Source organism: Ursus americanus, chromosome 1, assembly GCF_024610735.1.
Source record: "Ursus americanus isolate L20-20 chromosome 1, mUrsAme1.1.p, whole genome shotgun sequence".
In the NCBI taxonomy this organism is placed as follows: domain Eukaryota; kingdom Metazoa; phylum Chordata; class Mammalia; order Carnivora; family Ursidae; genus Ursus; species Ursus americanus.
The window spans coordinates 47,582,112-47,607,286 of record NC_142127.1 but is presented as its reverse complement, the minus strand read 5'-3'; the positions used below and the strand labels follow the sequence as shown (position 1 = coordinate 47,607,286).

General features: G+C 39.1%; 1 protein-coding gene across 1 annotated transcript in view; it reads left to right on the top strand.

Annotated features, from left to right (window-relative positions):
• Nucleotides 1–25,175, top strand: part of LRP2 (LDL receptor related protein 2) — a 194,161-nt gene that overhangs the window by 26,983 nt on the left and 142,003 nt on the right. Inside the window, exons 2-4 of the mRNA XM_045780260.2 lie at nt 8,065–8,172; nt 9,809–9,931; nt 16,028–16,144. Of these exons, the coding sequence (XP_045636216.2) occupies nt 8,065–8,172; nt 9,809–9,931; nt 16,028–16,144 (348 nt within the window). The remainder of the gene's footprint in view (nt 1–8,064; nt 8,173–9,808; nt 9,932–16,027; nt 16,145–25,175) is intronic.

The window sequence follows — 25,175 nt, the reverse complement described above, 5'->3', positions numbered from 1 at the left end:
CTGCAAGTGTTGCTCTTTGGCCAGTAAAGAGGTAGATAACCAGTCAGTCCTTGGGGAGGGAGTGGGGCTTAGTTTTCTTCCAGGTGGAGGAGGAGTCCATCCACAGGAACCTCAGTGACTTAGCTGATAGAGGAAGTTCGACATGAATTATTTGGGGAAGTACAGAAAAGACTAACACAAACACAGTGTCCAGGTTTTGGTACTGGCTGACAACAAGTTTTCATTGCTGAGTGTTCTTGGTAAAAACTTGGAGATTCTTTTGAATGTTTAGGCACTCATGTGGTTGCCAGTTTATATTTCATTTAAAAAATTTTAAGTGTATGTGGCAGGGACTGGGAGAGGACATTTGAAGAAATTATTTTTTGTTATGATAATTATACTTGGGAGAGAAGTTTTCACCATAAAGCAGGTGTGTCTATGACTTTGTTTTTCATGACAATGATTCTTTTACATTAATGAAGACCTGCTTGAGGCTTTCAGATTTTTGGCTTGTTTTTTTCTGTGGGACTCCCCCCACCCCTGAATGGGTAAGCCTGTGCACACACCATGGAACATTCCAGGGTGAAGCAGGCCTCCCTGGAACTTAGATTCTTTATCACACTCCCAGGGGAGTTAATTTCAAGTTGCTGGTACTAGGAGCTGCAGCATGATATTGCCCAATCCCAGGCTCTCTTATTGCTGGGTGGGAGGGAGTGGGATTGCTGTTTCAGAAATTTTATTATCTTTAGAAGGAAAGAATTTATTATAGGGGTTTTCTTAGAAGATCTCTTTCATGTGGGTTAAGATGTTTTGAGCTCTGAATCTCCAAGCTGCTTACAGGTTTTAAGTTGTTCTCGACTGGGGGTGGTACGGCCACTCTCAAGGGATGTTTGGATGTGTGTGAGGTGTTCTTTGTTGTTACAGTGACCACAGGGAAGGATACTACTGGCATTCCACCTGTGGGGGCCAGAGATGCTATACAACCTGCTTTGCCCAGGGCAGTTAAATACACATCCCACTCTAAATGCCAACCGTGTCCTCTCCGGAAGCCCCGAGAAGCAAGGTTTTATTTGTAATGCTCTGCAGTGCTGATTGATAGTCCGGTTGTCAGGACAGGAGGTGCTGAATGAAAACGAAGCGGAGCGGGAGAGACTAGGGGGGGAGGAAGGCAGGTAGCTTGTGTTTACGTGAAAATGGGGAATTACACAGTTAGAACAGGTGGAAACAATTTCCTGCTTCTTAGATTGAGAGGCTACTCTGATAAAAGCCATTATTCGGCTGACTTTTGGTCATTGAAAGGAACTTTTTAAAAATTATGAAGCAAATATTTTAGCAATCTTTGAGATCAGCTGTCTTGTGGGCTGACAGAATTCTGTAGTCTGGCTGCTCAGAAACATTCAGCTTGGTGGGGAAAGGACGCTAGGCTACCTTCGGCGCACCTGTAGAACCTGCTAGTCACTTGTCATACAAGTGGACCAGGCCTGGGGCAGCTGGAGGGCTGCACGATGAGACCCATCTCTGCTAGCAGCTTCTTTTTTCCCCTAAGATTCATTTATTTATTTGAGAGAGAGGGGGAGAGAGAGCATGTGAGCAGGGGAGGGGCAGAAGGAGAGGGAGAGAATCTCAAGCGGGCTCCCCACCGAGTGTGACAGGGCTTGACGTGGGGCTTGATCTGAGGACCCTGAGCTCATGACCCTGAGATCATGACCTGAGCCAAAATCAAGAGATGGAGGCTTAACCGACTGAGCCACCCAGGTGCCCCATCTGCTAGCAGCCTCTTGGTGAACCACGGACCAGCTTACTCACCAAGCTCACTCATGCTGTGGCCCAGTTTCTGGGGAATGAGGTGGAGCCCCAAGCCCTTCTCATGACCAAAGTCTGTATCCTCGTTCAGGCTACGTTTACCCAGAGCCACCTTTAGTTTTAACACAGGTACTGGCACTGGTGAGCTCTAAGCTTTCCTACGGTCAACCCATTTGATCGCGTCACTCTTTTGCTTAACATTTATGGTACTTTATTCTCCATCTCCCCAGCCTCGTTCTCCACTCATAAGAGGTTCCTTGCACTTGTCCTGCGGAGGCCTGCACATTAAGCCCACACCTGTGTTGGGCTTCTCGCAAACTGTTTGGACTCTACACAAAGCCTGGTCCCTCCTCTTTGCCCATCGTGCTCATCACAGTGGCCCAGTACAGTCTTACTCTCCATCATGAAGCCTTCTCTAATTACTCCAGCTTGTGGTGTTAGTTTTTTCTCCTTGAGGCCAATTGATTCTTGTCGTCTGTGCTCCTTATTAGGAACCAAATCATCTACAGTCATATGGCACAGCTTTGGAGCCAGAATACCTAGGTCTGAATCCTTGTTCCTCTACGTACTAGTTAGTTGTGAGATTAGGTCAAGCCTCAGTCTCCTCATCTCTGCAATGGGGCTATTAATACTATTTCACAGAGTTGTTGTGTTGATAAGTGAGATCATCTATGGAAAACACTTAAAATACATGGCTAACTTATATAAATAACTTTTGTCCCCAATAAATTTGTAAGCTCTATTAAAAAAAAAAGGACCCTATCTTAACTTTGTTTCTTCCACAAGCCCTAGAACTATGTTTTGCACGTAGTAGGTATAAATATTTTTTGTGGCTTTAGTGAACCTGACATCATATTCTTTTGTTTTTTTTTTTTTAACTGCACTTAAATGATGTGTGTACATGATCACTCATCAAGTGGCTTTGTGAGTTTTGCTTCAAAGTCCTTGAATTCTTGAAATGTCTTCTTAATACTGGTTTGCTCTAATCAGACATCAGGGTTCTGAAACAACAATTTGGAAAAAACAGTCAACTCAGTGGCTTCTAAACTGGATTAAAAAAAAAAAAGATTTCTGGCCTCCTATTTGACAACCTGTTAGGAAAACCAGGCAGCTAGAATGTTGCACAGAAAGAGAGTCGTAGATTGGTTTGCTGTGTATGTCTTGTTTCAGTTCCATCAGTCGACCCTTGACTATTCCACCAGTTGATATTAGGCAGAGCAGGGTCTTCGCCCAATTTGTTACGCTTGGCTGTCATGACTGCTGTGTAAAGTTTTGGAAATAAGCAAGTGACTCTCAGTCTTTGAAAGGAACAGGACTTGTTGGTGTGGATAAAGTGTGAGAATTGTAGGGAATCATCACCCAACTTATAAACATCAAAAGTATGTCAAAGGAATAAAAATCAAGTACAGAAAAAGTGAAGTAAGAATTATGGGTGAATTAAGGAATTGCTTCTTACATTGGTTTCTTTGAGCTCAGTGAAGGTAGGACTATCAAAATGTCATGTACTTTAACATGACATATCTTTAAAAAGAGCACAAGCACCTCCTCAGGTAGACCAAGAGTCTAGAAGGACCAGCACATGTTAAGAGGATCTAACTGAAAATAGGATTTGCCATAGAAATTACCTTACTCTGTTAACTTTGGACAATGTTCCATTGACTATGACTTGCCTTTCTCTTTTGAGAAAATAATTTATGAGTGAAAAAACAAAGTTGCACTAGAAAAGGGTAAAAGAATCAGACCTTTTAATATGGCTCAATATTTTTCTTTTTCTTTCTTAAATTTCTGGGCATTCCTCTTCCAAGTAATTTCAAATTATTCCAGATTTTATTTTCCTTTCTGTGGATTTAAGATAGCAAACAAAGTCTTAATAAACTGTTATTGCTTGCCTTGATGGTTTTACATATGTAATGGTTTTATATATATAATGATACCAAGAGGCTGAGTTTTATGAAGAGGAATTTTCATTACCTGATGAATATGCTTGACTATCCCACATGTGCCTAACACTGTGCTAGAGGTTGTAAAGAATATAAAAGTAGTGTACTTAATTTAGTACTGTTCCTGGAGAAACAAAGGACTTCTTCCTTCCTCTAGGCATTAACTGTTTCTCTTGTATCTTAACACATTCTTAGTCCAACACATAGACCAGGAAGCTTGGGATATGGCTATTTATGAAGAAAGGATTACTCGTGTTTTTCTCCAGTTTGGGGCTTTATAAGGTTGGAAAACAAGTTTATTCCTCTGTCTAATATAATTTTTCTTGAAGAGATTGAGCCTCTTTTTTGATGTCCCTGGGTTGCTTTTGATTGTAGCAAGTTTTCCTAAGCCCAAGAATTTTTATGTGCAGTGTTAGTTGCCAGGTAGACTGCTCTTCTCCAACTGAATTACCTGAGCATAGGGATGCTATGGATTCCACACCAGCCCAGTTCACGAATTTGGTTAATGTGGATAGCAACTTTGGAAAAAAGTCATGTTTTTCCATTCATTCTCGAGCTTGGTGAAATATTTCTTTTTCTTTCCCTTTTTGCTTCTTCTCTTTCTTTCTTTGGTGTAAGGGAACACAGAGCAGTGGTCAAGATAACGCAGATACTGGAACTAGAACTGTCAGGTCCAAATCTTTGCTTTGCACATGTTTGCTGTTTGATCTTGGGCAAGTTACTGAACTGCTTTGTGCCTCAAGTTCTTTGTTTGTAAAATGTTTGTAATAATGACATCTATCTCATAGGACTGTTATGGAAGTTAAATGACTTGAAGTTGGCAAAGTGCTTAGAATGTGCATGCCATTTATGTGCCGCATGAGTATTTTCCATCTTTGCACCATCTATTTTGATTCTTGGAAAAGGCCAGGACTAGTGCTGGGGAAGCAGGGTGTTCATTTGGTCCTGATGGTTTCTTGTCAATGGCTGCCTGGTTCTTAACAAAAGATTTTTTTTTTTTAAATTTTAGGGTGGGGAGAGAGAGGGAGAGAGAGAGAGAGAGAGGGAGGTTGGGCAGAGGGAGAGAGAGAATTTAAGCAGGTTCCACTCTCAGCATGGAGCCTGATGCAGGGTTCGATCTCACAACCCTGAGATTATGACCTGAGCTGAAGTTAAGAGTTGGATGCTTAACTGAGCGACCCAGGCGCCCCTTAACAAAAGATTTTTATTTCAGTGTGGATTAGGTTGTTTTCCTCCTTGGCTCTTATTACAGGGAAAATATTTTAAAGTTCTAAAAGTTATTGTTTGCAAAACTACCTGTAGGTTAAAACTGGATTGATTGGATATGAATGTTTAGAGACCATTTGTTGAAAAAAGTTTTAAATTTTCCTCTATTTAGATTTTTTTTTCTCCAAAAACTGTTCAGCTCCTGTGTATGAAATCCCTCTCCCTGCTTTTTTGGACTTCAAATTATTAAATAATAAAGCGTAGATACCTTTGGTGGGGTTGAGAGTAGAGACTACTTACTTAAAACAAAACAAAACAAAACAAAACAAATACAGTGTATACAGATGAGTTGAAATCAGGGGCACCTGCAATTGTTATTAGACCTGACCCAGAGCTTTTCACTAGTAGTTTGCTTTTAAATAGCACCTACTCCCTTTATAATAAAATGAATGACAGGCTTCTGACACCAGTGGAGCATTTTGTTTGATTGCTGGGAGGCCACCCAGCAATGGTAAAGTATCAGTTTGTTTTTTCTGGAGAGGTATTTCCAAACAATAGTCACTTGGGAGTTATAACAGGCATGGAAGGGAATATTGAAAGGGTGAATTTGACAGATGAATTATCGTGGATCTGTTGATAAATTGAGTAAAACGAGTTTGATATATTACTCTAGATAATTAAATATTTGGGAGATCAAATGTGAGAAAACACTAAGTAGGAAGAGTTCATTGTAAAATTTCCCCTATCAGTTTCATTTTTTATGTGTTTTATGTAATTGTCTTTGAAGTAATTGAAAAAAATGACTTTTGGGTATCTATTTTGTGTTCTTTTTGTGATGTGTTTAACTTCATATTTTAGCAAAAATAAACAAAATTTGACTTGTAATAAAAGTTTCTTAAGAATTATATATATTTTATAACAGGCAATAAATTGTTTTGAGAATTTATTTTCTTCTCTATACTCAGTTTCTAAGTTTATGCTTTTCTATTTTTCATAGCAATATTAAACTCTTTGTAAGTAGACTGACCTTTAGATTGTTATTGTTTTTCAACCAGAAATTATTAGATACTAAGGAAGATAAATGTACTGAACTTACAAATGTATCCTGTTGGATTACTAACAATAGACCTAATTGATAAAGGTGATTTAATATATGTTCTGTTAATTGCTAAAACCTCCAAAGCCCCTAATCTCCCATGGAAATATTGCTTTGTAGAACAAAATCCAATGAGAAGTTCTGGGATTCCAGAGTGAATTTGTACATTCCTTAGGGGCATTTTTGCAAGGGAGGTTGTTGTGTTTTAAAGGTAGTTGATAAGAGACCTGCACCACCAACCCCAGACCTGCACCACCAACCACCATCGTGCATTAGTCTATAGAAGGTATTTGGGTGTACGTATTCCTGTACCACTCGGTACCACCATTTAGCCAAGGGAAGTTTCTGACCATTTGCAGCATACATTATAAATCAGGATGTCACTACCAGACAATCAGATTTGAACATTCCATGAACAAAGTAGCCTATATCCCCTAGGAATAGATCACTTAACTATGTTTATGTCATGCTGTTGATATGCCTGCATTTACACAAGTCAGGATAGCACATTGTTTATTTATTTTAGGAGTAGGTAATTGATCTGTATATTTACCTAATTTCGGGTTAATTAGCCAAAACCTGAAATAGGTAATTTAGCATGATTGCTCAAATACATGGGGAAAATAATTGTATTCTTCCAACCCCCCAAATAACTCCTCTACCACCTTGGGCTTGTGAAAGAATAATTTTGAGTCTTCTCCAAGTTGGGCTGATGTTGGCTGATCTCTTTAAAAAAATTTCCTACTTGGCACATAATAAGTCACTGGTCAGATATTTGGGGAACCTCAGAGGATTTCCAACTGCCAAATTAGTCCCCTGGGGAGATTTGGGGAAATTGCTGGGTATATTGGTTGAATGAAATAAACTTATTTAAGTTTTGTTCTCTTTCTGGTATCACTAGGAGATATCACTGCTACTTGGGAATGTAGTAACTTTGGGGGCCAGATTTGTGCACTCTGGTTGGGTGCAGAGATTTTTCTCTAGTTTGTTTTTTTGGCTTAAAAATTTGTTTGTTTGCTTGCAAAGATGAGCTGACAGATCTGGCATCTTACAGAGTAGTTAAACAAAAAGCCAAATATTGGTCTGAATCTAAGAATGAAGAACCACAGATTGCTATATATGATTTAGTAATAAAAGGGCACTTAAAAAAATGAAGGGCAGGGAACTGAAAATAATAAAAAAGCATAGTCAGGCAAATGAGAATTACTCATGATGTTATCAATCAGAGATAACCACCATTAACATTCTGGTCTTTTTCTACACTGTTTTCTCCATATGTAACTCTGTTATAGGTAAAATTATACATTCTCATCTTTGTTACATATTATAAATATTTATCTAAATCACTTAAAAGTACTACATAACCATTTTAATGACTTCTTCATATGTAATAAAGATACAAGAAAATTTTATCCTTTTCTTATTATTGAACATCTAGAATGTTGCGATGTTGTGATTAAAATCTCCATACATAAATCTTTGTCTAATTCTCTGATTAGTTCCTTAGGGGGGAAAGAAACCCTAAAGATAAAAGAACTAAGGGATGTCTGGGTGGCTTAGCTGATTAAGCATCTGCCTTTGGCTCAGACCATGATCCCAGGGTCCTGGGATTGAGTCCGCATCCGGCTCCTTGCTCAACAGGGAGGCTCCTCTCCCTCTGCCTCTGCAGCTCCCCTTTTGTGCTCTCTCTCTCTCTCTCTCTGATAAGTAAATAAGTAAAATCTTTAAAAATAAAAGAACTAAGAATAAGCACTTTTAAAAAGCAAGATACATGCTGTCAAATTCTTTCTAGATTGGTTACATCAAGGTACATGCTAGTCAGCTGTGTACAGAAATGACCTCTTCCTGCAGATCCTGAAATGGATAATATAATAATAATCATTATAAAAATGTTTTCCTAATTTTGTAAATAATTCACATTCCTTTGATTACTAATTCATTGCATAATTTTTCATTTTTATAAAACATTTGTATTTCTTTAGTTAAATATCTGTGTAGGTAAGTTTTTCAACTGGTTTTCTTTTGCTTGTGGAATTGCAGAATGTGGAAGTGAGCAGTTCCGCTGTGAAGATGGGCAGTGTATCTCTGCATCCTGGAGATGTGATGGGACCAGAGACTGCTTGGATGATTCGGATGAAGTTGGCTGCCGTAAGTGAGGAGGGGCTGGGCTAAGCTCTGTTTTGAGTAACACAAGTGCCTCATGGGGAATCCAGCTGTACCAAAGACAAAAAGTTGTGCCTTTAGTGATAGATTTGGGACTGGGCTCAAGTCTTTTGAGATCTCTGTGGTTGAAGAGAACTGATGGCATTAATCATTATTTAAGGAAGGGGTTCAGTTCACATTAGTTTCTGTCTTACTGTTAGCCCATGACCTTGATATGGAAACAAATTTGTGAGTAGTTTTCTGAAGCCTATAAGCCTATTTCAGATTATTCACTCTGGAAATTTTGTGCACCAACTGTGATTTGTAATTCAAGGAGGAGTCTGTTTTTGTATAAACGACGTAGTGTAACTTAGGCTAATGACACAAAAAGATCACAGAAGAGGCTGGTGTGGTTTTATGTTTAAAAAATTATAGTTCTCTTAACCATGGGAAACGGACTGAGGGTTGCTCTCTGTCATGCACAAATAGAGCACCTGGGGAGCTTGTTAAAGTGCAAGTTTGCATCCATGTTTGGAGTAGGACCTGAGATTCTGCATTTCTACAAGCTCCCACGTGATGTTACTGCTGCCAGGCTGTGTGTGAATCACATTTGGAGCAAGGGAATAGCTCTGTTTGTAGAGACATAGTCATGTGCTGTCTGTTCACTTCCTCTGATCTTCCCAAGTTCATTTTAGGTTAACCACTAGGAGCAGAAAAGCAAGAAATTTGTATTCTGGGATAGGGAAATAAATGGTTAGTTAGTTGTTGGTATAACAATGTTCCATAGCAATGATAATAGCAATGGTACCAATGACAATAGAGATAGCAACTAACATTATACTGCACTTGCACATGCGTTATATAACTGATTTTTTATTGCAAACTTTGAGGTAAATATAGTTCCCATTTTATGGTGCATACATGGAAGCTCAGGGAACCTGCCAAAGATCATAAGGCAAGAAAATTGTAGAAATAGTAATTATTCGATTCATCTCATGTTTTTTCATATCATCATGATGCTTTGCTATTAGTTATTACAAAAGATTTCAATTAATTTAACAATTATTCATGGTTAATTTTTTTTTTTTGAAGATTTTTTTAATTTATTTATTCGACAGAGATAGAGACAGCCAGCGAGAGAGGGAACACAAGCAGGGGGAGTGGGAGAGGAAGAAGCAGGCTCATAGCGGAGGAGCCTGATGTGGGGCTCGATCCCAGAACACCGGGATCACGCCCTGAGCCAAAGGCAGACGCTTAACCGCTGTGCCACCCAGGTGCCCCTATTCATGGTTAATTTTTATTTAAATTTAAAATTTAGTATTTTTTTGTCATGGCTTTGTATGGATGTGTTTTGGCTATTTGTTTTATTTTTATTTTATTTTATTTTCATTTTTATTTTTTATTTTATTTTATTATGTATTTTTGTGTTGCTTTGGATTATCGGTTTGTTGTGAGGCCATTGCTGAGATTATGTGGCACTGAATGCTGATTAGAGTCCACAGACTCTTGGATTGGATTGTTTACTGTTTGCCATCAAATATATTAAGCAGAAGTTGACATATATTCTTTCGAAGTAAGCATTGCTTGTTGGTACAGTAGGGTGGATGTTTGACATAATGAGTCCTTTCCTGGTTTGTTTTAGCTTCCCCTTCTTGCAAGTCAGACCAATTCCTGTGTCAGGGTGAAAGTCTCTGCATCCCTAACTTCTGGGAGTGTGACGGCGACCTGGACTGTGAGGATGGCTCTGATGAACATCAGCATTGTCGTAAGTGTTTATAGAGGGATTTTGTTTTGGCCTCCTGGACACGTAAAATCTGACCTGTTAGAAATGCAATAACAATGGGATGATTTATAAATGCTGAGTTGGAGCTTCAATGACAGGGGATCCTGTGCCACAGTCGCACTCAGGGCTAGATAATATGGAGAGTCTGAATGTGCTGAAGAATTATAAATATACTCCAGCTCTTTGGAAATGGGATGGGTTCCCAGTATTTAATTAAGATTGTGTTACACTCAATAAAGAAACAAACATTTATTGGTATCTATAGGTGGGATCTTCATTTGTGTGGTTCGCAGCAGGATGGGTCCTTTTGCTCCTGCAGTGCACTTTGCATTGAAACCTTCGATCCCTCCTGCCTCAGGATTAAACTGTCTTCTTTTTGATTAAGTGGAAGTGGAGCTAGTAGCTAGGTCTGTGTGGGGGCAGTGGTGGTTGTTGCTTCAGTGACTGCTGGTACAGCCTGCATAGAATGAGCTGCAGCAAGAAGGAAGATGGTAGCAATCCGGAGGAACTTGGCAGCCACTGCATTCCTGGACACTGACAGGGTTCAGGACAGTAAACTGGAAGAAACCCTTAACTTCTAATTTCTTTGTGCTCAAACTGGAAAAGAGTTTGAAATGGGCTTAAATAATTTGGATGAGAGAGTCATCTTGGGGAAATACAAGACGGCAGCATGTGAGAAATATGCCATGTATATCATTCTTTTGCCTTCTCTGTTAAGGATATTCATATAATTTAAGATTATTCCTGTATCAATGAGGATGTTTTTGGCTGCAAAGAATGCAAAACACAACTCAAAAAAGTTAAGCAAAAGGGGAATTTATTATCTTACACAATAAGAAGCCTAAATGTAGTGTTGTCCCAGGGTTGATTCATTCCCAGTTCAATAACATCAGCTACTTTTCTCCCACTTTTCTGCTCTGCCGTCTTCAGCCTGCTGGCTTTTTGTGATTGCCTGAAGGCTGTAGAAGTCCTGGATTTCACATCCCTGTAATTCTAATTTCAACATCTAGAAGAGAGAACATAATATCCTTTCCCTGTGTGTGTGTGTGTGTGTGTGTGTGTGTGTGTGTGTGTGTGTGTGTGTAATGATGCTCCCCCTGCAACAAAAAAGAAAACCCCCAAATAAAAAACCAAAGACCTTTTAGAAGTCTAGGTTGGACTGAGATGGAAATTGGAGAGAAGATACCAGACTGTAAGCAACCACCACAGGCTCTTGACCCCAATTGTCCTGTGAAAGAGGCTAGCTCTGATCGTTGTGTGGCATTCACCTTTGAGCCTCCTGCACATTCTGTTCCATTAAGTGCACATCCCACAAATCATGGACATCTATCATTACTTTGTGTTGATTTTTAAGATGTCAGCCAAGATCCTGTTGGCATTTTTACAGTCATTGCCCACAAAGATCAAAGAAGAAACGGATGTTTTTGATGACTACTTCATGTCAGAACTTGTTTAGTCATTCTATGGCTAGCAGTGGAGATTCTATGGCCTTCGGTAGGTCCTGGATACATTTATAAAAGCCTGGAACTTAGCCCAGGACTTTTGAGTCCAGCATTGAGTGTGAACTCTTTTCAGTCAGGCCAAGGGTCTTTTGAGGAAGAGAATAGAAATTCTCAAAATACCCATGAGTTCGACTTTGGTTTAAACTTAAAATAAAGACTGTATAATTAAACAGCCTGTGAGTGCTTGTCAGTGTTGGTCATGGGGTCTTCCAGCAAAGGGATGGTGATCTTTGGGACAAAGTGATTAAGGGGAAACTAGCAAACTGTGTAGGGCCATGGAGGGTGGTGGTGGTGACAAATGACAATCCCGAGGAAGGCATGGGCAGGAGCTAATCAAGACCAACCAGGAGCATGGCATGTCAGATGAGGTCCAGGACCTTATGTGTCAGGATGTGAGGTGGAATGGCAAAAGGGGACTGCCACGTCTGAAAGAGGGAGCTGGGGAATGGTAAGCTCAGAAGTACTGAAAGGTGGAATTAAAATTGTCAGGCATAGTAGGGCCCAGGAAAAAACCTTTGTAGGGAATTTATCTGGCCAATACTATTTTCTGGCTAGCCCCTCAAAAGTCCTAGGAGATAAAAAAAAGTCCTAGGAGAAAAAAGGGATGATCTGTAGATAGTGAGGGCTCAGTGGCAATAGGATGGTGCTAGACTGTGAATCCCTGGAGGGCAGTGACTATGCTTTATTTAGCTTGCATCCCTAAGACTTGTTATTTTGTCTAGCAGGTAGTAGGTTTTTGATAAATGGGTACTGAATGAATTAATGAATGATGGGTTATTTATCTTTTGGCTAGATATGCCGTTTTGATTCCATTTTCTCGTTTCCTTAACAAAGTAGGGAGAAAGCTGAGCTGTAGCTTGTGATCCAATGTAGTGGATGACCCCTTGCTAATAATAATACTTTCTTTACAGAGGGGATACAAACTTCTAAGGACAACTGCTTGGGAAAAGAGACTAGAGAAAACTTTATAGCAGTAATTTATAAGCAATGTTACATACCATTTTAAATGTGGATTTCATAAGGTAAATCTTGTATTTAAAAAAAAGATTATTTATTTGAGAAAGAGAGAGAGAGAGAATGAGAATGAGCATGGGAAGGAGTAGAGGGAGAAGGAGAAGCTGACCCTCTGCCTAGCAGGGAGCCCATCGAGGGGCTTGATTCCAGGACCCTGGGATCACGACCTGAGCCAAAGGCAGACGCTTAACTGACTGAGCCACCCAGGCGTCCCTGATTCTTGCATTTTTAATGACATAAAATTCATTATTAGACATCCTTTAGCTACAGAATATGCCACCACTATATTCCCTAAGGTCACCAGAGAACTCCTGATTGTCAAGTACGGTGGACACTTTTCCTTCTCATCATTGGATGGACTTTTCAATTGCACTTGACTTTGGCAATCGCTCTCTCCTTCTTGACACTACTACCTTGGCTGCCGTGACTCCTCACTTATGGTTCTTTTCTGAACTGCTTTGATCATTCCATTTTGTTTTCCTCTTCTGCCCAGCCCGGAGTATGGCTGTTGCTCAGAACCCTGCACTTGGCAATTCCTCTTACTCTACACTTTTCCAGAATAATTTCAACCAGTCTTATGATTTCAGTAACCCTGGATAGGCTGATGGTACCCAAGTCTATGCTTATGACCCAGATTTATTGCCCACACTTCAGTCTTGTATATTCAGCTGCCTGTTGGAGATCTCCAGGATGCTTCAAATTCAAGGTGTCCCAAGTGGAGTTAATAATCTTCTCCCCTGGCCAGGTTTTTCCTTCTGTATTTGCTGGTCTACGTGAATTACTTTTCATAGAAATAAAATTAACTCACTCTAAGGTACTAGCAGAAAATACAACATCAGTCTCAAACTATTAGAAATAGGCAGATTGAGGCCATTTTCCTTGTTAATCTAGAATTTTATTAAACATATTTCATAATGAAGGCATTTTATTAGAGGAAATATAAAGATGGCTGTCAGTGACATTGAAGATGTAATCAGTTAGCATGGAAAGGATATCACAATCCCTTAGGCACTCGAGCTAGAAATTTGGAATTATTCTTGATTCTTCTGCCCATATTTAGTCACCAACTCTGGCCTAACACCTCTAAAGTTCACCTCTTTCCCATTTACATCATTACTGCCAGCATCCTTTGGTGTGTATCACCCCAAGAAGAAAGCTCCAACTCCTTAACATGGTTTACAGTGGCTTCTAAGATACGGCTGGTGCTTATTTTTCCATGTCTATCACTTGGCCGTTCATGCCTTGAAATTTCCATGTGGGGTCACATCAGTGCTTATAGCTCCCTTGGGCTTATCATGCTGTGTCCCTCTTTGACCTCTGTGCAATGCTGCCTGAATGCTTGTTGCTAGACAGTCCTCCTTTCCTTTTGACGGGGTTAACCTAGCCGCTTCTCCTGTAAGACCCAGGTGAGGTGTTACCTCTCAAAGGAAGCTCTTATCTCAGAGTGAATTAGGCACTCCTTCCTGATCCTTCTATAGTTAATTCCTTGGGTGCCCATACTTCACTTTCATCATTGCTTTCTAATTAATTCTTGAAATATGTCCTAGAAAACTATGGGCTCCTTGAGGGTAGGGACTGTGCTTAATTTATCATTGTATTCCCATTGTTGGTGTACTTTGTGGCATGTAATAGGCCTTCCGTAGATGTTTATGTAATGAGTGAATAAGTTAATCCTAGCATCAGACTGGTTGATGAATCCATATAATTTTAATTCATCATTTCTGTATGTTTGAATGAGCTTTTAATTGCTCCCTCATAAACCCCTTTGAAATCTTAAGCACAAAATATAGAATTGCTTTGGGCTTCAGTTTAAGAAGAAAGCCAAGATACTCAGAATAATATTGGCTCTTGATTTAGTTTTTCTTCATATTTTGCTTGAAAATACTCATGACTTACCTTTCTTGGGAATAAAAAAAGTTCTTTAATTTTATGTGGAAATTGGCAATATATACTTAAGTAAATTATAGGGGAATTTAGTGAGGAAGTATTAATCTTAGCCTTACTTAGATAAAATTGTGTCTGCTTTGGGCAGAATTCAGACATTTAAGTGACTTCTAGAAAAGTTGTTCTATTCTAATTTTACAATTATAAGGTACTGGGAGAAAATATGAAATCATACTGTCAAAGTGTCAGAAATTGACTGACTGGAAAAGTCATGTTTGCTATTCAAGAATTACATAACACATTCATAATGAAATCATTTTATTAAACAGAAAGAAGGAACAAGATGACATGAAAGGTATAATCAGTTAAACTGGAAGAGGTAGTAATTATGGATAGTTTTTAATGTCTTACTTATCACATGGTAACCTTTATATGTTTGAATCTTCAAGTGTCAACTCTAAAGCTATGATTGATTATCCACTTGTCTTTTAGAAAGGTTTTTAAGTTTAGATGATGGCACACCCCTTAATAGATAGGTAATTTCATCAGAAAACCAAATTTTGCTGAACCTAAGAATCTTTAGTATACAAGTATAGGGAACTCTGTAAAAATTCAGGGGAAAATTTTTTTCTTCCATTTGATGATTATAACTTTTCTCAGTGGATCACATATTCCCCATTCCCCAAATGCTTCTCTTTTTATGTGGACAGTTGAAAAATCCCATGGTAATTCCTGCCCCAGGCTTACAGAAGGGCATTCACATGATGCTTGCGGCATCAATTCCTTAGATTTGGTCGGTTTTATCCCGAGGCAAATTTGATAAACTACTGATGCCTTGCTTTTACCTACTGTAATCAACAGGATAAAAACAAGCTAGTTTAGTTTGTTTATAAAACTGATAACACATTCAATGTAGAAAGTCATATAACAGAGAAAACTCTAAAGAAAAAAATCACACCCATATTTTTATCACTCAGAAACAACCACTGTTGTAACCCTTTTGCATACATCCTTCTTGTTTAAACAAGTATTTCGGCAAGGGGGAAACTTACTGATCCCTGGCCAATACCTATATCTGCAAAATTCTTATTTCATTCATCCCTTTTACCATATAGGTTTCAATCTATATTGTATTCTCAACACACGTCGATAATATAATTGCCTACACTAACATGCTTGAGTGTTGATGTGATTCCGCGAGCATTTTTAAAAGATTTTTTGAAGGTTTTATTTATTTACTTTAGAGAGAGCAAGAGGGAGAGAGAGAGGGAGAGAGAGCACATGCATGCATGGGTGAGCGGGAGTTGGGGGAGGCGGGGGCCAGAGAGAAGCAGACTCCCCACTAAGTGTGGAGCCCCTGCTTCGAGACTCAATCTCAGGAGTCTCCGTTCATGACTTAAGCCGAAATCAAGAGTTAGATGCTCGATTGACTGAGACACCCAGGCGCTCCAGTTCTGTGAGCATTTTGATAGTATCCTGATGATAATACCTTTGCTTTTGCATTATGAGCTGTCTACCTTGGTGTAGCTGGGTAACCTGCTTTCTAAGCCTATGAACTTTATGTTCAATATACTCTTTTGCATTTGCTTTCAAATTTCCTCACTCGTCTTTGGTAAATGTCAATGGATTGGTCTGTCTTTGGCAGTAATTATGAAGTAATATCTTTTCCCCTTCACAGCTGGGAGAACATGCTCAAGCCATCAAATTACATGCTCCAATGGTGAATGTATCCCAAACGAATACAGGTGCGACCACGTCAGAGACTGCTCAGATGGAACTGACGAGAAAGACTGCCGTGAGTCCCTTTCAGTCTTTGCACTGATATTTGCTTTCACCTTTGTCCCTTTGGCATTTTAATCAATTTGTTAGATTTGTTGATGGACAGAAATGCTTACAATATGCCTCTTGTTATTGAAATCTCTTGGCAGATTCTTGTGTGGATTAGTGGTGATACTCCGATACCAGACTATTTTTAGCAAGACATTCTAACTGTGTCCTGCCTTAGCACATCAAATTTGTATATATTTTTTGAAGTAAGGGACTTTTAACATTAATACAGAATCTCAAAAGTTCATTGAATACATCGAATACAAAATCCAGTTTGGTTAATTTTGGGTTTTATTAAATTACTATGGTAAATTTCTGGGTCAAATGTCCCATTAATTTTTCTGCTCTTATGGACTCAGTGTTTTCCAGTTTGGAAAAGAGCTACATTTCGAAAATGGCTTTTTCCAATGGCAGCCTGTTATATCAGTTTGTAATTGGTCACCACAAGATAAGGCATAGAAATCACAGTATTCTATGTATAGTGTTGAGATATTACCATAACCAAAGTAAGAGTGCAATCATGGTGCATCATGTGCATCTTACAAATAAGCAGGGAGTAATCTCTCTCTTGAGGTTTATGTGGAATTGCTAGATTAAAAGAATATAGGAATTATTCTACTGTGTCAGTCCCGTGGTCCATCTCACTGTGTCTTTAGCTTCAGACATACCCAGTTTTGCTTAAAAGCCCTTGTGAGCATATCATTCGTGAGTTTATCCAGAACTTCCTTGAGTTCTTACGCATTTTTTCCCTGAATTTCTTTTGATAGGCTGCATTTCATAAGTTTACTATGAGCTGAGTAAGGTTAGTTTCTTTCCTTTGCTCTTAAATTTATGCTTCAAACTTTAGGGAGTTGTTTTAATTTTCCGTTATTCCAATGATCAGTGGGTAGATTTTGTGTACCTTAGAAAACTCGATCATAAACTTCTTAGTTATTATGTCTCCAACTGAGATTTAAGTTTTAGTCCGTTCTTATGGGACACCTTCTCTATTGTTTGATCATTTTGATTTAATTTAGTTTTCTGGACTGTTCCTGAATTTCTTCCTTTGGTCCAAATGATGTATTTTATGTTTCTTGATAAGAGGACCATCTTCTGTATATTTTGGTACATTTCCCAATAAGGTGCATATGCCTTGGGTGGGAGCTAACACAAACTGGTTATGAGCAAATCATTCCTATTTCACTATACTGTTCAAACTGTATTCTTCATGGAAGAAATACTACTATATGTGAAAAGGAAAGATCTGGGTCCAAACAGGTCCATATTCATGTTGCATCCACATTATTATTACAGAGTGCATTTTATTTTATTTTTTTAAAGATTTTATTTATTTATTTGAGAGAGAGTAAGAGGGAGAGAGAGCACTAACGGGGGTGGGGAGGGGCAAAGGGAGAGGGGGAAGCAGACTCCCTGCTGAGCAGGGAGCTCGATCCCTGGACTCCCGGATCCTGACCTGAGTCGAAGGCGGACACTTAACTGACTGAGCCACCCAGGTGCCCCAACACACGATGCATTTTAAAAAACACCTCTTCTCCTTCAGTGCTTTCTTTCCTTGGGTCTATTTTTCTTTGAGAGGATGCTGTGCTATTTGTCTTTGTATCTCTAGCAGAATTACTGGTACAGTTGTGTTGTATAATTTCCAACTTAAATGTTCTCTTGGAAAGGGATTATGTGACCTCTAATTTGGGTCCCTTTTCACTTTGAAAATTTAGACTTAGTATTGACAATTATAGAGATGGTAGTGTCTGTCTGGACGTCACAAAATAGCAAGTTCTTGAGTCAAGGACTCTCAGTGCTTTGGGAAGCAAATAATAGGTTCTTCATTGTGGCAAGTGAAGAAAATATTTTTGATTAATAAAGTGATGGATCATATATTTTATAGTATTTTGTAAACTGCTAAGTATTACATAAATTCCTGTTGTTATTCTTAATTAAGTTCCTCAATGAGGACAATAGGGCAGGTGTCAGTATACCCTCATAAATAAAGAAACTGGGACTGCAAAGAGTAGAATGGCTTGTTCAAGGTTGTACAGTGTGTGGCAGTGCTAGGGCTAAATCCATCTTCTGGCTCCAAGTCTGGTGATCGCTTTTCATGAAGGACTTTATTTACAGAAGGAGAAAGTTCTACCTTGTGCAAGTTTAAGAGAGAACCCGAGGCTGTGCCACCAGCCAACAGTCTGTGTCTTTATCCCTAATTTACAAGTGGACAAAAATGAGTGCTTTATTGGAAATGCAATGGGAATGAAGGAAATGCTGCTTTAGGGAAAGTAAAAGGCAGCTGGAACAGACAGACTGTTTGGATTTATTCCATGTGAACACCCCGCAGCCAAGTCTAAAGTCACCAGTACAACTCCCTCACGACTTTGCCAATAGACCTTCCGGAAAAAAGCTGGCAGGGTACGAGCATGCAAGCAGCTGTTACAGAAAGGAATGGAGGAAAGGAAGTGAGTGAGCTTTATAAAATATCTGAGCAGGAATTTTTAATCAAGTTTTTATTTGTTTTTTTAAGTACAAGGAATAGGTGAAACAAGGATTTGTTAAGGAAAGAGAGCCAGGTTTAGATGATAGTTAATTGCTCCTGGAATCGTACAAGTCATGAATTCTGCAGGGTTCATAGCCCTAAGATGAATCTGACACATGTAAGTGGGTTTTATAATGAAGTATTCTTTCCTATTTCTCTTTGCCTTGTTTATTTATTACCATGTGTTATTTATGGAGGAGTATAAAAAAATCTCAGAAATCAGGAAATTAAGAAAAGAATCTTCATACTTCTTTGTGCTTTGATCTCCTGGCCACAGCCAGATTCGTACAAAAAAGAAATGAATGGCCTGGATCAAAGTGTTTAGAAAGTGCTAATATAGAGAGACAGATTGGCCTCATTTTGTTTTTCCTCTTTGTTTGGAACACTTGTGGAAAATGGGAAAGGGAACTGCCATTCACGGAGCAGCAATCACTATTTTATGCAGTTTTTATGTGAATACCACAAGGTGGGTGTGGTGAACATCTTCTCTTTACAGAGACTATAAAGATTGTCAAGAATCAGGTGTGGAGGAGCCAGGCTTTTAACCTAGGTCTAAAGCCTATGCCCATGCTCTTGGAATATTTTTCTTTAGTAATGGGAGTTTAGAGTATTTTTGCCTGACAGTTACTTAGCTATTTTATCATTTAAAAATTATTATTTAAAGCTTTTTGCTATGGAAGGTTTTAAACAAAATCAAAAGCAGGGTGAATTATATGATCAGCTCCATACTCATCACTCAAGTTATATCAATTACCAACTCTTAGCTAATTTTGTCTTACCTATAGCTCTTTATTCTTCTCTCCATTATTTTGAAGCAGTTCTCACAAATCATGTAATTTTATCTTTAAATGATTCAGTATTTATCTCCAAAATATAAGGACTAAAACCTAGCATAACATAACAATAATCATGACCATATCTAAAAGTTAACAACTGTTCTTTAAAATAATCAGTTCTTAAAATTTCCCCAGTGGCTTGTTATTATTTTTTACAGTGTCATTTAAATCAAAGTCCAAATAAAATGTATACGTTGGAGTTAGTTGCTGTCTTTCGATTTGTAAGTTTGTCTTCCATTTCTGTTTTTTACCCCTAGCAATGTATTTGTTGAAAAAACCAAACTACTTGCCCTGAGTTTCCCACAGTCCATGTACGTGTGGAGGGGCAACAATACATTGAATATACAGGTATATATTTCCATTAGGAGGCATATAATGTCTAACTATCAGCCACTGATGATTGTTGCTAAGATCCATTTAGTCATATAGATACTAGCTATTTTAAATGTCCCTTCGGATATATAGTAGCTGTTTATTAGTTGTTTTAAATTGGAATGTTACAATATGATGAAGGAATAAGCAAGTCTTGCCCAGAAATCATTTTTGTAAGACATGACACTTTATTCTATTGTTTCTGTAGTCATGATGCTTGGGAATCATTACTTGTGGACAAATGCAGGATCAGCCTATGAGTGTGACTTTCATTTTTCTATTTCTCAGAAATAAGGTTGTCTACAGGAAGGGGTCTAAATATATTAGGCACCTAGAAACCACTTAAATGTAGTAATGATGTTGGAAAAGCTCCAAAGAAGGACTGAATTCTTCTCCCCAAATATTTGAAAGGATCAGGAAGCTTGAGCCTATAGTTCATAGTCCTGCCTGTCGGGTCAGACCCTTAGGTTATGGTCCCTAGCCTTTCAAGCTTCTAAGATCCAGAAATTGAGCTCCAGCAAAGCACCTTGCGTCTGTTGCAGGCATTCCTTTTACAGAACAAAGAAGAGTGTGTAAGAGTTCTCTCAGGGAGGCAGGGGGGAGGGAGGGAAGAGAATGGGTGAGATGGTGAGGAGGGCAAGCATAGTAAGATCCCACTAAAAAGATTATCCTTCAGATAAATTTCGTGTCGTATGAAAGCTTCTTATTATGTTTGCTCTTTGTGTCTGCTGTGTTCCTATATCCTTAAGGTATTTTTGATTATTCTCCTGTTTGAGAACTATTTCTAAATATGTATATGTGTATGTGTGTGTGTATTCATATATATATTATAAAAAGCTGTGAGACAGTTTAGTAAAAGTTCATTTTCCCCAAGTTATTTTATTCTTCAGTCCAGCCATCTATAAAATGGCACCTACTATTAAATAGCTTGTCAATTAATTTTTTCCCCACCAAGGAACAGGAGATTCAAAACTGCAGTCCATTTTACTTCTAATGGGATTAGCATCAAGGAGAAACCACTCATGCAGAGTCCAAGATAAACATCAGAACAATGCAGCAATTATAGGTCATTCAGTTAATATATTGCAGTGACTTTCAGTTGCTCAAAAATCGTACAGTTTTTCCCAGTTAAGCAAAGAGATTATTTTGCTTTTATCGAGTGCCATATTAGAGTGATTTTGGTGCGAGTAAAACTATAGCTAATTATCATTGGTTTGCAGTCCTTCTCTTTTGATACTTAGGAATGCCAAAGAAAGGGTAAATAAAATCCCTGTTACAATGAAGGCTTTCTTGCTGGTAATCAGCAGCATTTGGTCTGCCTGCAACTGGGGCTGCTTTGTCCATGAAGTTTTATTTCTATTGACTTTCTGTTCTTTAGAATTCAAACATTTGCCTTTATATATCTAATTGCTGAAACTCCAGCCGGGGAAACAGAGGAATAAAGAGTCATTCTGTGGACTATGATGGCTTGTGAAGAACACGCTTTTCCTCAAGCTCAGTTGCACATTTACTTTGCCCAGTAAGCCTTGCTCCCGCTGTCCTCTCTGTACTCCAGGTGAGAAAGCACAAGCAGGGAGACTGACCCCATCTTATCTGTCAGAGAACGTCCCACATGTACCTTTTTAGCATTCTTACAGCTCAGATAGAAGTTGGAGCCCCGAAACCTTCGGGAAATAAAAATTTCTTGTTTAGATTCCCATCATACAAGCACCTTATATTTATTCCAAGACCCTAAGACCCCTCTCAGCTGTTGCCCAATTTCCTTGCCCCCTTGTATAATGAAGTTACAGAGAGTTGTCTTTAATATCCCTGCCTCCATTTCCTCTCCTTTTTCTTTCTTGAGCTCACTGAAAATGGCCCTTGCCCACCAGTCTCCTGAAAGCATTCCTGTCAATACCACCAATGACCTTCGTTTTGCTAAACCTGAGGGCTCCTGTTCAACTGTCGCCTTATCAGAGAGTGACTCCCCCCCCCTTCTCATTCCGTGCTGCTCTATTTCCATAACATTTTTCTCTACGGGACATTTGTTTTAATGTCTGTCCTTCCACTCTCCCAAAGACTAAGGTCCATGAGAGCCGGGATTTTATGAAGTCCGTCACTTCTCTAGAACCTCGTACTTCTATAGGTGTGCACTAATTATTTGTTGAATAAAACATTTTTTTAAAGGCTGTGGGAATTTCTACTTCACTTGTAATTCTGTTTATCTCTTTATTCGGTTCTTAGCAAAGTATCGAGGAAGGTGGACTTCAGTAACTGTATGTTGGACAGAATGAAATCCTATTGAGAAGGAAAAGGAAGGTAGCACCCTGTAGAATAACCGGCTTTTAGCATAATGGCGTTCATGCTGCAATGACTTGCCAGTGAGCCCTCAGCTATCTGCAGCCAGGTTCCCGGTAGAGAGCTGAGCCACACCGTTTCTGGCTATGGTTCGAAAGTGGCCACTCTTAAAATTCTGTGGTGGAGGTGCTCTTCCTTCAGTTAAAACTTGCCCATTTGTTCTGCTCAGATGAGTCACGGGGGTAACTCTAAGGCAGAGATAGGTGCTGTGTCCCTGAATGAAAACCCACAGCTCGGTAACTCCTTTGGAGAACCAGCACCACTAAATCTGGGGCACATTGTAGACGTTTGCTCACCCACGAGAAGCCACCTCACTTCTTCGCACTATTCCTTGGAGCATTTGGTGCACAGTTTTCCGCCTTGTGGCTCAGTTACTCCTGTGTTAGGGCGGAAGTGAGATTTTTATTATTTTTTAAGAATTTAGAACTATGTCAGTGTTTCCTTTCTTTGCAGATCTTGGTGGTAGTTCTCTGCGTGGTAAGAAAGAGGTACCGTAGATCCAAAATCTTTGCAGGGGGCCTCTCAGGCACATTTCTAATTTAGGTGTAGATCAGGTCACCGTGAATAGAGACCAGATAGGGTTTTGGGACGTAAGACCCAGCAGTTCAAAGGGAGGAGGGTAAGGAAAACTAGGTAATTTAATGTTTTTCTTTTTTTGGCTTCAGTTTGCTGAAAGCTGCTTAGTCTACCCTTGCTGTTAGTCCAATTCTACTAGCCCTTGGGATGACTGTATTTACTTTTTCTTCCTAAGGTGCTGAACTGCTATTTCCATTTTATAAATCTTATTATGTATATGCCTTTTATTGAAAGGCATTGAAATTATTTTTGAAAAGAGGCTTTTCTCTTGTTCTCTTGTATATTACTGTGGTTCCTCAGTGCTAGTCTGTGATGGCACTCACTTCAGGGACTTGAATTTGACTGGGGAGGGGGTACAGTGGATCCCCTCCTATTTTGTGGCATGTTTTTTGGGTACTGACTCTCTTGTTTGTTCTGGTACTCCTGGAAAGCTCTATTTCCCAGCATAGGCTTTCCCAGAATTCCTAGGTCATACTGGATTGAAGTCCTTAGTAGAATATGCCATAGATCTAGAATTGGCCTCACCTCTCCAGACTGCTGAAAGTGGAATGGGAAACTAAACGGAAGAAAGGAAAACTTTGTTTTTACTCTTGGGTTATTTCTCTTCCTTTTTAAACTGTCTTTTTAAGAGTTTCCATTTCCCTTCATTCAATTTCATTTTATTTCTGTAATTTTTGCTTCTTCCCACTACTTACTTGGAAGCCTATAAGCAGTAATGGCTATTATCTGTTGTAGTGCTAGGGACATGCATTGTGGAACCTAATTGCCTGAATTTGAATTCTGCCTCTCTAATTTCTTGGTTGTAAGACCTTTTTAAAATTACTTAATGTCAGGGGTGCCTGGGTGGCTCAGTCAGTTAAGCGTCTGCCTTCGGCTTAGGTAATGATCCCGGTGGCATCGAGCCCCGTGTTGGACTCCCTGCTCAGCGGGGAGCCTGCTTCTCCCTCTGCCCCTCCCCACCTGCTCCCCCTCTCGCCCTTGCTCTCTGTCTGAAATAAATAAATAAAAATCTTTTAAAAAAAAAGTAAAAGTACTTAACCTCAGAAAGACCCGTACATAAAATCAATAAAGTGAGAGTAATTGTACCTAGCTCATAGGGTTGTTATAAGGAGAAATGAATTCAGACACACCGAGTACTTAGACAAGTTTCTGGCGCGTAGTTTTCAGTATATATTATTGATGACTATTATTGCCATTGCTTATTTTTGTGGGTAATACCTGCAGCTAAGTGCTGGTCACCAAACTGGCAAACTTTCTGGCAAATCATTCTTTGACGGGATAGCGCTCCTTAGACCCAGAGTAGCGTAAAAGGATGATGCTAGGACCTTGAAAGGTCTCAGGTATCTTGAGCAGGACTTGTATTAGTAATTTCTTGTTTTCCTTTAAATCTTAGCTTAAGTTTCATAATCTATCTTTAAGATGCCTCCCCTTTCTTTGTAATCAATCTGTCTTCTTTTCTATGTGCGTTTTGGCCGTTTTGCCAAATTCTGAGAATAGAATGTATTTATAGCCTTCCTGTCAAGATAATAAAGAGTAGTGTTAATATTTATATCTTGCTCTGCTGTGAATGATTTCCATTCTGGGAGGTCCACGAGGTCTTCGAGGCACTTCGTCCTCCTTGATTATCTAAACAGAACTATGGCATGGAACTTTCTTGCTCCAAATAAAGTCATTAGCAGAGAAAAAATTTTAAAAATCTTTAAGCACCCATCTTATATGTATATGTGAGGGGACTTCCCAGTTGTGGGGGAACAAGCATGTACATTTGGAATGTGGAGAAAGGAAGGAAGGAAGGGAGAGGGAAGAGGTGGTGTGAGCAAGTGTGTTTTTGCATTTTTGTGTCAGATAAACTTTAAAGGTCTGGGACTAATTAATAGTTGCTTGTCAGTCTTTCCATTAATACAAAACTTAGAAGGGCGAGTTCCTCTGGTGTGTGTATGTGTGTATTATCTCTTCTGTTATACTTTCTCTTAAAATCTTGTGGGACATTTCATCTACATGATGGATTTGCTCCATGGGAAAAAGTTTGCAAGGTTAGACTCTGACCTGCTCAGCAAATAAACCAAAAAAAGATTTTAGATATCTCCCAATCTCAAAGTATTGTGACTTCCTATTTCCTGGGGTAGATCAAAACTCATTAACCTTTTTGGTAATAGAAATCTTTAAGGGAAGTAGAAGCTGTTCATTTCTTATTTTGCTCAGTGTGAATGATTTGGAACCATTTCCTCGGTGTGGGTGAACCATTTCCTCTGTGAACCCTTTGGAGATTTCCAAATATTTTCGGTATTTAGTGGAGTCAGGTAGCTCCATGCAGTGTTTCCTATGGGCATATACCTCCGTTAACTATGCACAGAAGA